This window comes from Cynocephalus volans, chromosome X (genome assembly GCF_027409185.1).
Source record: "Cynocephalus volans isolate mCynVol1 chromosome X, mCynVol1.pri, whole genome shotgun sequence".
Classification (NCBI taxonomy): domain Eukaryota; kingdom Metazoa; phylum Chordata; class Mammalia; order Dermoptera; family Cynocephalidae; genus Cynocephalus; species Cynocephalus volans.
Genome location: NC_084478.1, coordinates 142,859,735 through 142,874,074, shown reverse-complemented (window position 1 = coordinate 142,874,074; position 14,340 = coordinate 142,859,735). Strand labels below are relative to the sequence as shown.

The 14,340-nt window shown below is 35.0% G+C and overlaps 1 protein-coding gene across 1 annotated transcript in view; it reads left to right on the top strand.

The window, feature by feature from the left end:
- The window catches only part of ZNF280C (zinc finger protein 280C), a 44,340-nt gene extending 31,951 nt beyond the window's left edge, over positions 1–12,389 (top strand). The window contains exons 12-17 of the mRNA XM_063084084.1: positions 2,531–2,835; positions 3,323–3,463; positions 8,824–8,886; positions 11,859–11,977; positions 12,126–12,162; positions 12,287–12,389. Of these exons, the coding sequence (XP_062940154.1) occupies positions 2,531–2,835; positions 3,323–3,463; positions 8,824–8,886; positions 11,859–11,977; positions 12,126–12,162; positions 12,287–12,302 (681 nt within the window). The 3' untranslated portion in view covers positions 12,303–12,389. The remainder of the gene's footprint in view (positions 1–2,530; positions 2,836–3,322; positions 3,464–8,823; positions 8,887–11,858; positions 11,978–12,125; positions 12,163–12,286) is intronic.
- Positions 12,390–14,340: the final 1,951 nt, after the last annotated feature.

Below are 14,340 nucleotides of genomic sequence, written 5' to 3'. Positions count from 1 at the left end.
CGCCCATGGCTCTTTGAGCATTCCACTATTATAGCTCTTGAATGATGTAGCTGTCTGTATATTGACTTGTTTCCACTCAATGGTGAGTTTTTCTGTTGACAAGGATTAGGTCTTTGTCATTTTCATACCCCCATAACACCTAGCATAGTGTCTGATACAGAGTTGATGTTTAATAAATGTTTATCACAGAATGATGTTTGTCTTTCTCAGTTAACTAAGAAGTAGCTCTTCTACTCTTACACTCTTCTAATTGTACATTAGTTTTCTTACTATTTTATTTATTTATTTATTTTTTAAATTTTATTTTGTCGATATACATTGTGGCTGATTATTGCTCCCCATCACCAAAACCTCCCTCCCTTCTCCCTCCCCCCCTCCCCCCCAACAATGTCCTTTCTGTTTGCTTGTCGTATCAACTTCAAGTAATTGTGGTTGTTATATCTTCTTCCCCCCCCCCATTTTGTGTGTGTGTGTGTGTGTGTGAATTTATATATTAATTTTTAGCTCCCACCAATAAGTGAGAACATGTGGTATTTCTCTTTCTGTGCCTGACTTGTTTCACTTAATATAATTCTCTCAAGGTCCATCCATGTTGCTGCAAATGGCAGTATTTCATTTGTTTTTATAGCTGAGTAGTATTCCATTGTGTAGATGTACCACATTTTCCGTATCCACTCATCTGATGATGGACATTTGGGCTGGTTCCAACTCTTGGCTATTGTAAAGAGTGCTGCGATGAACACTGGGGAACAGGTATACCTTTGACTCGATGATTTCCATTCCTCTGGGTATATTCCCAACAGTGGGATAGCTGGGTCATATGGTAGATCTATCTGCAATTGTTTGAGGAACCTCCATACCATTTTCCATAGAGGCTGCACCATTTTGCAGTCCCACCAACAATGTATGAGAGTTCCTTTTTCTCCGCAACCTCGCCAGCATTTATCATTCGGAGTCTTTTGGATTTTAGCCATCCTAACTGGGGTTAGATGGTATCTCAATGTGGTTTTGATTTGCATTTCCTGGATGCTGAGTGATGTTGAGCATTTTTTCATATGTCTGTTGGCCATTTGTATATCTTCCTTAGAGAAATGCCTACTTAGCTCTTTTGCCCATTTTTTAATTGGGTTGCTTGTTTTCTTCTTGTAAAGTTGTTTGAGTTCCTTATATATTCTGGATATTAATCCTTTGTCAGATGTATATTTTGCAAATATTTTCTCCCACTCTGTTGGTTGTCTTTTAACTCTGTTAATTGTTTCTTTTGCTGTGCAGAAGCTTTTTAGTTTGATATAATCCCATTTGTTTATTTTTCCTTTGGTTGCCTGTGCTTTTGGGGTTGTATTCATGAAGTCTGTGCCCAGTCCTATTTCCTGAAGTGTTTCTCCTATGTTTTCTTTAAGAAGTTTTATTGTTTCAGGGTGTATATTTAAATCCTTAATCCATTTTGAGTTGATTTTAGTATATGGTGAGAGGTATGGGTCTAGTTTCATTCCCCTGCATATGGATATCCAGTTATCCCAGCACCATTTGCTGAAGAGGCAGTCCCCTCCCCAGTGAATAGGCTTGGTGCCTTTGTCAAAGATCAGATGGAAGTAAGTGTGTGGGTTGATTTCTGGATTCTCTATTCTATTCCATTGGTCAGTGTGTCTGTTTTTATGCCAGTACCATACTGTTTTGGTTATTATAGCTTTGTAGTATAGCTTAAAGTCAGGTAGTGTTATGCCTCCAGCTTTATTTTTTTTGCTCAGCTTTGCTTTGGCTATGCGTGGTCTTTTATTATTCCATATAAATGTCTGAATAGTTTTTTCCATTTCTGAGAAAAATGTCTTTGGAATTTTGATGGGGATTGCATTGAATTTGTATATCACTTTGGGTAGTATGGACATTTTTACTATGTTGATTCTTCCAATCCAAGAGCATGGGATATCGTTCCATCTTCTTGTATCCTCTCTAATTTCTCTCAGCAGTGGTTTGTAGTTCTCATTATAGAGATTTTTCACCTCTTTCGTGTCATATTTTAGAAACCATTGTCTGGGCCGGCCTGTGGCTCACTCGGGAGAGTGTGGTGCTGATAACACCAAGGCCACGGGTTCGGATCCCACATAGGGATGGCCGGTTGCTCACTGGGTGAGCGTGGTGCTGACAACACCAAGTCAAGGGTTAAGATCCCCTTACCAGTCATCTTAAAAAAAAAAAAAAAGAAACCATTGTCTAATCCATGGTCACAAAGATTTACTCCTATATTTTCTTCAAAGAGTTTTATAGTTGTAGCTCTTAAAACTTGGTCTTCTATTCATTTCGAGTTAATTTTTGTTTATAGTATGAGGTAGAGGTCAAATTCATTCTTTTGTATGCGGATATCAGTTTTTCCAGCACCATTTGCTGATAAGGCTATTCTTTCCTCCATCGAATTATTTTGGCACCCTTTTCAAAAATCGATTGACCATAGATGTGAGGTCTTGCAGTGACATTTTTAATACTAATATGATGATTAATTTTCTAAAAATATATATTGCCTTTGTTTTTATAGGTCACTATTCGAACTTCGCATGCATCTTCTCAATCATCATCTTCATCTTCCAGTTGTTCTCCAGGCACTTCTCTTCAGGTCTCACCTCCAGATTCAAGCAATACAATTGCTAAAAATTTCACAAAGTCTTATGCAAGTAAATATAAGGCAAGTGTGTCTCAGGAGAGTGTATCCGTTGCAAGTAAACCTAATACAAGTATGCCAAGTCCAGGAGGTACATCTAAAAACAGAGCAAAACCCTCTTACAAGCAAAAGAGACAACGCAATAGAAAAAGTAAAATCAGCATGGCTTTGAGGAACTTAAGGTAATATCTTTTATTCCTGATATACAATACTAATTTAATCTTAAACACTGAAAGTTTATTTTAATATAATTTTCCATATCACAGAACCCTCTTGCACATTTACATGATAATCACTTTATACCATAAAGGCCAAAGAAATGATAAAATGTTACTTTTTATAACTGCTGAGAAGAACTTAAATTACTGTGTTCTATAATTTTCATTTTTTAAACTAATCTTGTATTTTGAGCTTTTATTTTGTGATAGTTGAACTGGTTAATTTGATCCTTTTCATTTCAGGGAAACATTAACTGTTAGATTTTTAATACTTATTTTAGCTTGTTGTTTCAAAGCACATTTTCAAATTATGTCTCTGTTTAAAGATATTAATTTAAACGTCTCGGCTTCAATTAATAAAATGTTTATAAGATTTCCCTGATTATTTTTGTTTTGCAATGCATTATTTTGTCTTAAAATATATTTTTATCATTTTTTCTATCTTCTGAAGGTGTCATCAGGGAATTCACAAGTGCATTGAGTGTCATTCCAAAATAAAAGATTTTGCAAGCCACTTTTCTGTATTTATCCACTGTGATTTTTGCAAGTACAACACTAATTGTAACAAAGCCTTTGTAAATCATATGATGAGGTAAGCATGTAAACTGCCAATCAAAATTGCCATTCAGGAAGTTAGTTTTTAGAAAACAAAGTTGTCCTATTAGAAGCAAGTTTGTCTCATTAAAAAGCTAAAAGAGTCTAGCAATAGGGAACTTCTAGGATGTTCCTTGTACTATTTTTCAGCATAGTGACTCATGAAATTACTGGAACAAAAATTGTAAGAACAGTGAGACTAATGACATTAGAATGGGTTTGTTATGGAAATTTGTTTTTCTATGGGATTTTTTTAAGTGTTTCAAAAAGTGGTTATTTTTAAACATAAGATTTTTAATGTTTTCAATATACTTATAAAATAAATACATATTACCACATGAGTGTTATCCTCTTCAGAGCGGACACTTTGAGAGGCTCCAAGTTTTTAATGATCTTAGGAACATTATATTTTTATTTCTCTCTCTCTCTCTCTCTCTCTCTCTCTCTCTTTTTCTCTCTCTCTCTCTCTCTCCCTCCCTCCCTCCCTCCCTCCCCTCCCTTCCTCTCACCCTCCCAGCCCCATTTATCTGTCTGTACATTCTTCTTTTTAGCATCTGTCTTTGTATTCATTCAATAAAATATGAAATGACAGACTATAGGGATATTCCAGTCATGATGCTACTGGAATATCCTTTTCATTGTTGAATTTACTGTTGAAATTCCTTTTTATATATCAGTTCAACTTACATTATTTGAGCACCTACTATGTACTCTATACTAGGGAAAGACTTCAGAGCCTACATTACTTTGATTTGGACCTCTTAGTAGGGGCTTGCTTTATTCCCTCAGGATGGATTTTTTTTTTAAATAGCCAAAAAGTGTTCAGATATACATATGATAAGTTGATTATTCAAACTGAGATAGTTCTGTTTATTTTCAGTTAGAAATAAGGTATAACCAGTAAAAATGGTTTTCTTGCAGATCATATAAAACCTCTATGTTACTTTCTGTTCATAGTCAGCTACCCACATTTTTTGAAGGCTTCAGCACCTGACTCACAGGGCTTTTTCCCCCTTGGTGATCAACCTAATCTCATGGTACCTTCACTTCTTTAGTGCTAGCACTTCACATCCACCTGTCACTTGTATCCCCTTTCTTACCACAGTGCCATTTTATCTCATCATATGCAATAATGATTTTTACCCTATTACTTCCAGTCCAGCAATGACAATACAATTTTGTAGTCCACCTCACCTTCAAGGTCATCTGTTTTGAATGCTGCTTTATTTTTGTCCTAGAATTCTATTTTCGTCCTAGAATCTTCAGCTATGCTTATCCTTGCTGTCTTTGAATCTCTTATCTTTTTTTTTTTTTTTTTTTGGCAGCTAGCTGGTACAGGAATCCAAGCTTGTAACCCTGGTGTTATCCTGTCGTTTTTGATCTTTCTCTATGCTCAGTTCTAGATTACCAAACTGAGCTTGATTCAAGCTCTAAATTTGTGATCCTTAACTTTAATTTGGTCCTGTCTTTTTAAAAATGCCTCTTCGTCTTTATGTACAACATCTGTTTAAAACTTTTTCAGTACCCTCAAGATTTTATTCTAGCCTCTCAGATGTTAACTTTGCCTACTAATTACTCAGAGGTCATCCTTTTGTTTTTTCCAAGATTAACTTTTTCTTATTGCAATTTTTTTCTTCATCCAGACATTGATCTCAGAAAACAGACATATCCAGCTTTTTCAAAGTTAACCATGCTCCTCATCTCCTGCATTTCCTCTGCAACCTTATTTTGAACCTTTGTTTCCTTTCTTTCTGCCACGTTCTTCTGCCTGCAAATATTTTCAGTTATTTTTTTAGGATGAGGGCAATTTGCCTTTACTGTGCATAGTTTCTTGTCTTCCTTTTACCATCAACATTTGTAAAGAGTAGTCTTTACTAGCTTGTCTTTTTTTTTTTTTTTTTTTTTTTTTTTACTCTTTGTAATTTGAGTATCACCCCTACCTACAGCTAAAGCTGTTCCTTTAAAGGGTATTAATTATATCCAAATCACTAAATAAACTCACTATTTTTCATTCTTACTCCTCTGTGATTTCTTTAGAATATTTGACAGTTTTGGTCGCTCACTTTTGAAACTCTTCTCCTCAACTTCTGTTAAACTGTTACCACCATTTTTCTTCTTTTTTGGCTACTCCTATATGTAATTACCTTTTCTTCCTTCAGTTCTTCTTGCCCCTTTATGATCCCTTTCTTGATACCTTAACCACTTTCAGAGGTTTATTTTTTACCTTCCAATTGTAAATCCTCCAACTTTAATGCTGAGTTTTCCTGAGATCCAATTCTTCATGTCTAAGTATTTGGTATTTTCACCTTTGACTCACTGGCATCTGTAATGAACAAAAACAAGTCAAACATTATTGTCTGTCTAGGATTCAAATTACTTTCACCCCAATACTCTTTAAGCTCAGTCTGTTTCAGGGCATCATTTGCATAAACGTTAAGCACCAGCCAGAAATAATTCACTGTCCCAAGTTTCTGAAGGCCATGGAGTTCTTTTATTCTGCCACCATACGCCATGGCTTCCTGAGAGACGACCTTAAACGATTTACCACTTTGCCTCCCCGTTACTACAGTGGTTCTGCCCCCATACCCCAGTTGCTCTAAACCAGGACCCAGCCAGCCTTTCCCTCAGTACATTGCTGGGAGCAATGCTGATCTCTTATTCTGTGCCAAACACAGGACTACCCTAACAGGGCTCTAATTCTGCCCCTAATTTATTTTTGGCATTTCTTAAACCTGCATGTCATCCTGTTCTTCCCTCTATCATTTTCCATAGGTTCCCCAGGTGTCTTGCAGGACCTCCAACCCTGTTCTATCCCCAGACATTCTCAGTTGGCCCCAGGCTCCCTTCATAACCTTTTTCTCATTTTCAGTGAGACCCAACCTTGTACTGTCACCACACACATTGAGCTTTTACTCATTGTTAGCCTCATATAGAACTGAAAGCTACCACTTCTACTCTTCTAAGGGCTTATAAGTCCCTTTGCTTTTCCCCACCTTTGATGGCACCTTGTTTCCCTCATTGCCTCAGGTGCCACCCCCTGAATGGTGCACCCTCACTCTTACCTGGTGTGCACTTTTTGTAATAAGCTTGAGCTCTGTACATGCAGAAGCTTCATTTTCTCAGAGGTTGAGTACCTTTATTACCAGCCCATGCTAACTCTATTGCCAAAAGACAGGCCACCAAACTTATTAATCTTCACCAGAGTATACTTTCTCCATATTCAATATTTAAAGTGGCTTTTCCTTATTATTGATTATTCCCTGGAATGACCCTCTCCTTTCCTCTCAGTTTACCTTCTGTGAAGTATCTGATCATCACAGCCACTTGGATCATTCATTTCTTTGAGTTCTGTAATATTCAGCTGTTCTGCCTCATATGTGTCTGTGTTAGCTCCTTGAGAGAGGAGTTCTTTGTATTCACCATGGCATCTATTCTGAGGATATTTTCTTTGGATTATAGCTAGCCAGAATCTTTCTTTTCCCATATGTATATAGTATGGTGGTGATGGTTACTTTCTGTCTGAAGGTAACTGTTAACCCAGTGTGTTGACTAGTTTGGGTTTGTCAGTGCAAGATAGGGCTAGTACTTCTCAAACTTTAGCTTACATAAGAATCAGTAGGGAAACTTGTTAAAACTGGTTTCTGGGCCCCACTGCCAGAGATTAATTCAATAGATTTATAGTAAGGCCTGAGACGTATTTCTAATAAGCTCCCAGGTGATGCTGATGCTGCTGGTTCATGGAGCATACTCATGGTAGTACTGTGCTAGGCAGATCCTGGCTAATCCTGCCTGGATTTCTGACACGGGAAAGCTTTCCTTATCAGTTTAAAATGGGGTATAAAACCTAATACCATTGGCTGCAAAGTTTGGTTAATGGTTTTTTATTCTGTGATTAGGAGAAGCATCGTTTTAACTCATGAGCTCTGCTTCCTTTCATTTGTTTTCTTTAAACTTTTTCCTAGTAATTGCAAAGTACTCTTTAAATGCTTCATTTTATTGATGTTAAGCAATGGCATTTAGCTCAAGTAGCATTTACTTCCAGGATCACTCAGATTATCCCCCCCGTCTCCAGACATATTAAGATTAGAAAGTAATAAATAATTACTATTCATAACAATTTCTGTTATAGAAAAATGCATTATTAGCAACTATCTTTTAAATTGTGTTTGCTCTTAATAGTTGAAAATTTTAATTTGATGTTCTTTGCATTTTTAACTCTTTGAGTATTTTTTTGTAATGGTGAGGTACTGATCATCTGAGAATATTCTCAGAAAAATGTGTCATTAGAAAATATACAGGTAATGTACTCCCATGTTTATTGCAGCACTGTTTACAATAGCCAAGAGTTGGAACCAGTCCAAATGTCCATCATCAGATGAGTGGATAAGGAAACTGTGGTATTTCTACACAATGGAATATTACTCTGCTATAAAAAAGAATGAAATACTATCATTCGCAACAACGTGCATGGACCTAGAGAAAATTATATTAAGTGAAACAAGTCAAGCACAGAAGGAGAAATACCACATGTTCTCACTTATTTGTGGGAGCTAACAATAAATAAATAAATATACAAACAAATAAAGGGTAGTGGGGAAGAAGACAACAGCAATCAGAAGAATTCCTTGAACTTGTTAAGACAAGTGAACAGATATGATGTAATGGGATCGGAGGGGAGAGAGGGAGCAGGGAAAGAGGAACTGGTAAAGGGACATGAAAATCAACTACAATGTATATTGAGAAGTTAAAATAAAAAGAAAGAAAGAAAAAATATATACAGGTAAAATGAAATGTAAGATAAAAATCTTAAATAGAGATGACTCTTAGTTTGTTCCAAGTTCTATAACAAAATACCATAGACTGGGTAGCTTATATATAACAAATTTATTTCTCATAGTTCTGGAGGATGGGAAGTTCGCAATCAAGGTGTGCCAGCTGATTTGATATCTGGATATACATAGTCAGCACCTTCTCACTGTATTCTCACATGGTGGAAGGGGCAAGCTAGCTCCTTGGGGTCTGTTTTATGAGGGCACTAAGATATATACACAATAAAATACTATTTAAAAAGTAAGGGCACTAATCCCATTCATGAGGACTCCACCCTCATGACCTAATCATCCCCCAAAGGCCACACCTCCTAGTACCATCACATTGGGGGTCAGGATTTTAATACGTGAATTTGGGGTGGGACACATTCAGACCATGGCAATGACCAACAGAATTTTATTATTTAGATCATAATCTTTTATTCAAAACTGAGAAATTAAGCATAGGCTGGAAATGTGGTCATAAAAATAATATGATTTATTGTATAATAAAATATAATAAAATATTTTTTGTCTCTTGTCTCTCCAGCTCTCACAGCAACCATCCAAGTAAACGATTTTGTATTTTTAAGAAGCAATCAGAAGCTCTTAGGTAACTAGTTGATCTTTTTCCATTTTCTCTATTGAAAAATTGTAGTAACTTTTTATACCTGATGTTGGGATGCCTAGTTTGAAAATCATTGACTATTGCTGGACATGATAGTGCTCTGTTCATCATATTCTTAGGCCAAAGTGGGGGGAGAATAGCCTATCAGCTCTGGCTAAACTTTGGTGTCAGGCATTAGATGAAACCTTCATGTATTTGCATTATAAAATAACAAAAATAAGGCTCTCCAACAACATTTGAATAGAAGTAAGTTTATTAAAACACTGTAATACTTGAAATCAATATACAAAAGTATTTCAGAAAGTTCATGGAAAAATAGAATTAAAAGATAAGATGAATCTTTTTATAAACTTTTTGAAGTACCTTCATGTATAGCCTTTGTAATTCTTAATTTTTTTCTTTTTGAATTAAAGTGCACAACTTGTTTACTGTACAGAAAGAATTGATTTACATTTCTAAAGGCATAGATAATTAACTTTGGTTTTACCACACACAATTAGCTCAGAATCCACTAAGCATAATTTTTTTTTTACGTTCTTCTGATTCCTTTTGACTTCATCTTCCTTTGTTTAATTATTTTGCTCATGTTGTCAGACATTTGCCAGGCATTGCATAGTGCCTGGCATATAGTAAGCACTTGGTAAATATTTGTTGAGTAAATTAATGTATACTTTGGAAACGACATATGTGGGTGATGTTGGACCAACAGCTCATAAGCAGAGGAAAGTTTGATTCCATTCTTAAATTATGTTAATGCTATTTTAAAAACATTACTGAAACAAATTTATCAAAATAAAGGTATATTTGTTTGCTCATAGTGATGAAGTGTTTTTAAGTTAGTAATTAGGGAGAGTTATAAAATTGACATTGTTGGTAAACGTAAGGATTAACAACGTTCTATTAAAAATAAAAATTACTGAATTCAAGGAATTAGAAAAGAGTAAGCTATATTAGGTATTACCTTTACTGAAAATTTTTTATAAAAATGAAAAAGGATTTACTTATTCTAAAAATGAGACTTTAATTTACATCATTTTTGTCAAGCTCAGTTGTGTGCTTGGTTTTTAAATTAACTGTGTGATTTTAGAAGTCTGAGATGTTTTTTTCTCAACTTGGGTGAATCTCAACTCTAAATAGGAAATTGGCCGATATTTGTGTATGGGACTTAGCATATTTATAATTCTATAGAACAATATTTTTTGTAATTACTATTTTGTTAAAATGAAATGTTCATTCCTTAGCTATTTATTGTGCACCTATCATGTATAACACAATGTAGCAGGTCCTATACAAATGACAGTGAGGAAGAAGGCTTGGTACTAACCTTCAAGGTGTGCACATAAATAACTATGGTAATACAAGGAGGTTTGTAGTAAGTGCAGTGACAGTACTGATTTCAAAGGGGAAGAGGGTTTCTACTTAGAAGAAGAAGCACAAGGTCATTCTAGTTGGAAGAAATAGCATGAATAAAAGTGCAGAAAGGAAAGAGTAGAAAGCATACACATTCTTCTGAGTTAATGAATTACTAGTAGTACAGTTTGGATGCAGCATGCAGTTCATTTAACATAGTATTAAGATCAAAGTCTAGGGAAATAGTTTTGAGCTTAGATCCAGATTGTGAAATCCTTAAAAGCCAGGGCGTTTTGACTTAATTTTAATTTGGAGGACATTGGAAAAATCATTGATATTTTGAGTAGAATCAAGGGTACTGAAGGAAAATCAATTTGGAAGGGTATACGAGGTGAGTGGTAGTAGCTGCATGAGGCACATAGACTGGTTAAGGCTATTGTGGTGATTAAGACTGATTTAATAATGACCCAGGTTAAGTTGGTGAGATGGTATCATGTCATGTTTAAGAACATGGGCTCTGGAATCAAAGGGTTCAATGTCAAATATGGTCATGGCCTTGGTAGGTTACTAAACCTAACCCTGTCCTCTATAAAAAAAAAAGTGATAATTATAGCACCCACCTCTTTGGGTTGTTATAAGATTTAGATCAGATTATATGTCTAAAATCCTCAGCCTGCCACAGAATTAGTGTTCAATAAATTGTTAATATTATAAAATGTTCGAAATGTTGAATGTTTTAAAGAAGAGGAGAGTCAGAGATAACTACAATTTTGAGCCTCAGTATCAAGGAAATGGCATCATAAGAGAGACCAGTTTTCAGGAGGAAAGCACAGTTCAGTTTTATGAAGGTAATTTTTGACGTGCAGGAGTGATAGCAAGATGTAAATACACAACAGGCTGTGAAGAGTAGAGCCACAGGGGAGAACTCAGTCTAAGGTATACTACTGGTTTTTATTCCTATACAGATGAAATATTTAAGTTTAAAGTATCTGATAAACTTTGAAAGTATATTTATGCTTTGTTAATAAACTGATAATAATAGCAATAATTACATTACATGATATATTTTTAAAAACCCTTGCACTTTTTTTCTAATTTTATCTTCACTTAAATAAGACACTAGATTATAGGCTCCGCAGATTATACCTTTTTTTGTTCGCTGTTGTATCCACAATACCTAGTAGTACAGTGCGTGTAAGGAAGGTCCTCAGCAAATGTATATTTATATATTTGGATGAATGAACTTTACATTCTTGCTTTGCAGAGAGGCAAAGGCATGGAAAGATTGTGATTTGCACAAGTTACACAGATTGTTAATGGAGCGAAGACTGGGCTTTAGGTCTCTTGATGCCTAGCTTTTAGAAACAAGTTAAGAGGAAACAATTTATAGAGCATTAAATGTTAGCATAATTTAGACATGTCTGTGCCATTTTCTAGAGAACCATTTTAAATATGTCAGATTTATATAACAAAATTGTGAAATGATGGTCATGGCACATGAAATGCAAATCAAGAGTTATTACATGGAAAAATAATTATGAACTTGTATATGGATTTCCATAAAAGATAAAAGCCATCTCTTTCTTACTGTCTTCTTTTTTTCCTAGGGGCATTACTCTAGTGTGCCTTAAATGTGATTTCCTAAGTGATTCTTCTGGCTTAGATCGTATGGCTAAACACTTAAGTCAACGTAAAACTCATACTTGCCAAGTTATAATAGAGAATGGTATGTATATAAAAGTGTGATACTTTGAATTTCTGATTTTTATTCCAGTATTTTTGAGCAGCCACAGCATGGGCTCTTAAATAGTAAATCAGTAGTACCACTCTTCATATATACTGTTTTAAATATAAAACTCTTCTTTTTATTTCAGTTTCCAAAAGTACCTCAACTACTGAACCCACTTCTGAGTAAGTTTAATTTTCATTCAGTGCATTTTACTTTGATGGATTTTAGCAGCATTGCATTTTTAAATGTATCATTAATAGAAATGAAAAATATTAAAGTGTTTTTGTTTCTGTTTTTGTTTTAAAGCGACTTGTCGGAATAGATTCCCACTCTGTGGAGCTCATGCAACCTGGTGCAAGACAAGTTGGAATTTCCTAAGTTCAAAGTTCTGAAGTGTTTATTCACACAAAGGCAGTTAAACAGCCAACTTCATGACACTAGCTCTTATTCAGCTCTTTTCAGCTTTCAGATAACTCTAGATTCTTATTCCATCTTACCTTTGTGTTAGGTTAACATATCTTAACATATGTTTGTTTTTCCTCCATTGGCTCTTTCCAAACATAACTTTTGTTGCTATAGTCTTTTCTTGCTTTACTTAAAATAATTTGTGTTTTTGTCTGCTATACTTGCCTTCAGAATATTACATTCCAAACAGTATTACTGTTCATCTTTTTTTGTCTGTTTTTTTCTGCTTTCTTAGTTAACTTCTTAAAAGCCTTATATCTTTAGGTCAGATAGTTGTTTTTTTGTCGTTTCCTTGTCTGTCATTGTTCTATTTTTCATATGTTTCAGTCGCAGAAGCAACACAGAAATTTCAAAAAATGTCCGGGGTACTCCTGGACAGTGTCCCTCTTCAGTGGACAACAACTGATACCTGTTCTCTGTTTCCAAGGAATGTGAATTATTTGACTGTGAGACCTCCTCTAGTTTGTGGCCTTAAGAAATCAAATTTTGAGGGCCGGCCCATGGCTCACTTGGGAGAGTACGATGCTGATAACACCAAGGCCACGGGTTCAGATCCCTATATAGGGATGGCCGGTTAGCTCACTTCAGAGAGCATGGTGCTGACAACACCAAGTCAAGGGTTAAGATCCCCTTACCGGTCATCTTTAAAAGAAAAAAAAAAGAAATCAAATTTTGGGGAGAGTCCCTTCCTACCTGACTGGCCTCCCATAAGGCTGATGCTGATTTAGCCAGAGATGATCTCAAGGCCTGACAAATTGAGCACAACTTCCCACTAGGGTCTTTGGCTCTTGATCTTAAGCTTATAGGGTCAGTTCTATCCAAGAAAAGCCCATCAAGTCAATGCTTCAACATCCAATTTGAAGTTTCATCATTTTGACTGCTGCCTTTTAACCTTCCTCTAGTATGCATGCAGTTGCAGTCCAAGGAATATAAATATTCTGGTTGTATAGGGAACCAAAGTTAGTTTCATTCATGTCCTTGGAAAAATAAGTTTTCTAAAATTACAGTTCCAAGGTCACAAGTATTTGTATTGTCATTTAAAGTTTTTTTCAGAATTCTAGTTTTCAGTAATACTAATATTCAGATTTTTAAATTTTAAGAAAATTTCATTTACTTTTGGTAGATTGATTTTATGTTGTTCATCATCAAATTTATTGATGTTTACTTGATCTTAAGCTTATGGGGTCAGTTCTATCCAAGAAAAGCCCATCAAGTCAGTGCTTCAACATCCAAGTTGAGGTTTCATCATTTTGACTGCTGCCCTTTAATCTTCCTCTAGTGTGCTTGCAGTCCAAGGAATATAAATATTCTGGTTGTATAGGGAACCAAAGTTACTTTCATGTCCTTGGAAAAATTTTCTGAAATTACAGTTCCAAGGTCACAAGTATTTGTATTGTCATTTAAAGTTTTATTCAGAATTCTAGTTTTCAGTAATACAAATATTCATATTTTTAAATTTTAAAAAAATTTCATTTACTTTTGGTAGATTGATTTTATGTTGTTCTTCACCCAATTTATTGATGTCTATTTTGTTATGTCTACTTTTGTACTTCTCTCTTTTAAGCTTTGTGTGTGTGTGTGCGTGTTTGTTTTATTTTTGTTGTGAACTTCAAGAAATTAGATTCTCTACAGATTTCATTAACTACCTATTGGTACCTTCTTAATTTGATACTTCTTCAGACCATTAGACATTATACACGCTCTATCTCCAAGCTATCATTAACATTATCTTATGATTATTATTTCAAAGACCTTAAAGAATTGGCAAGAACTCTTTTTACAGACCTTAAAACAAGTTTTAAAGTTACATTTCTGTACATCTAATACATAATATCTTCTTAGTCATTAATGTAATTCCTTTGGATAAAGATAATATATTCAAAAGATATTGGGAC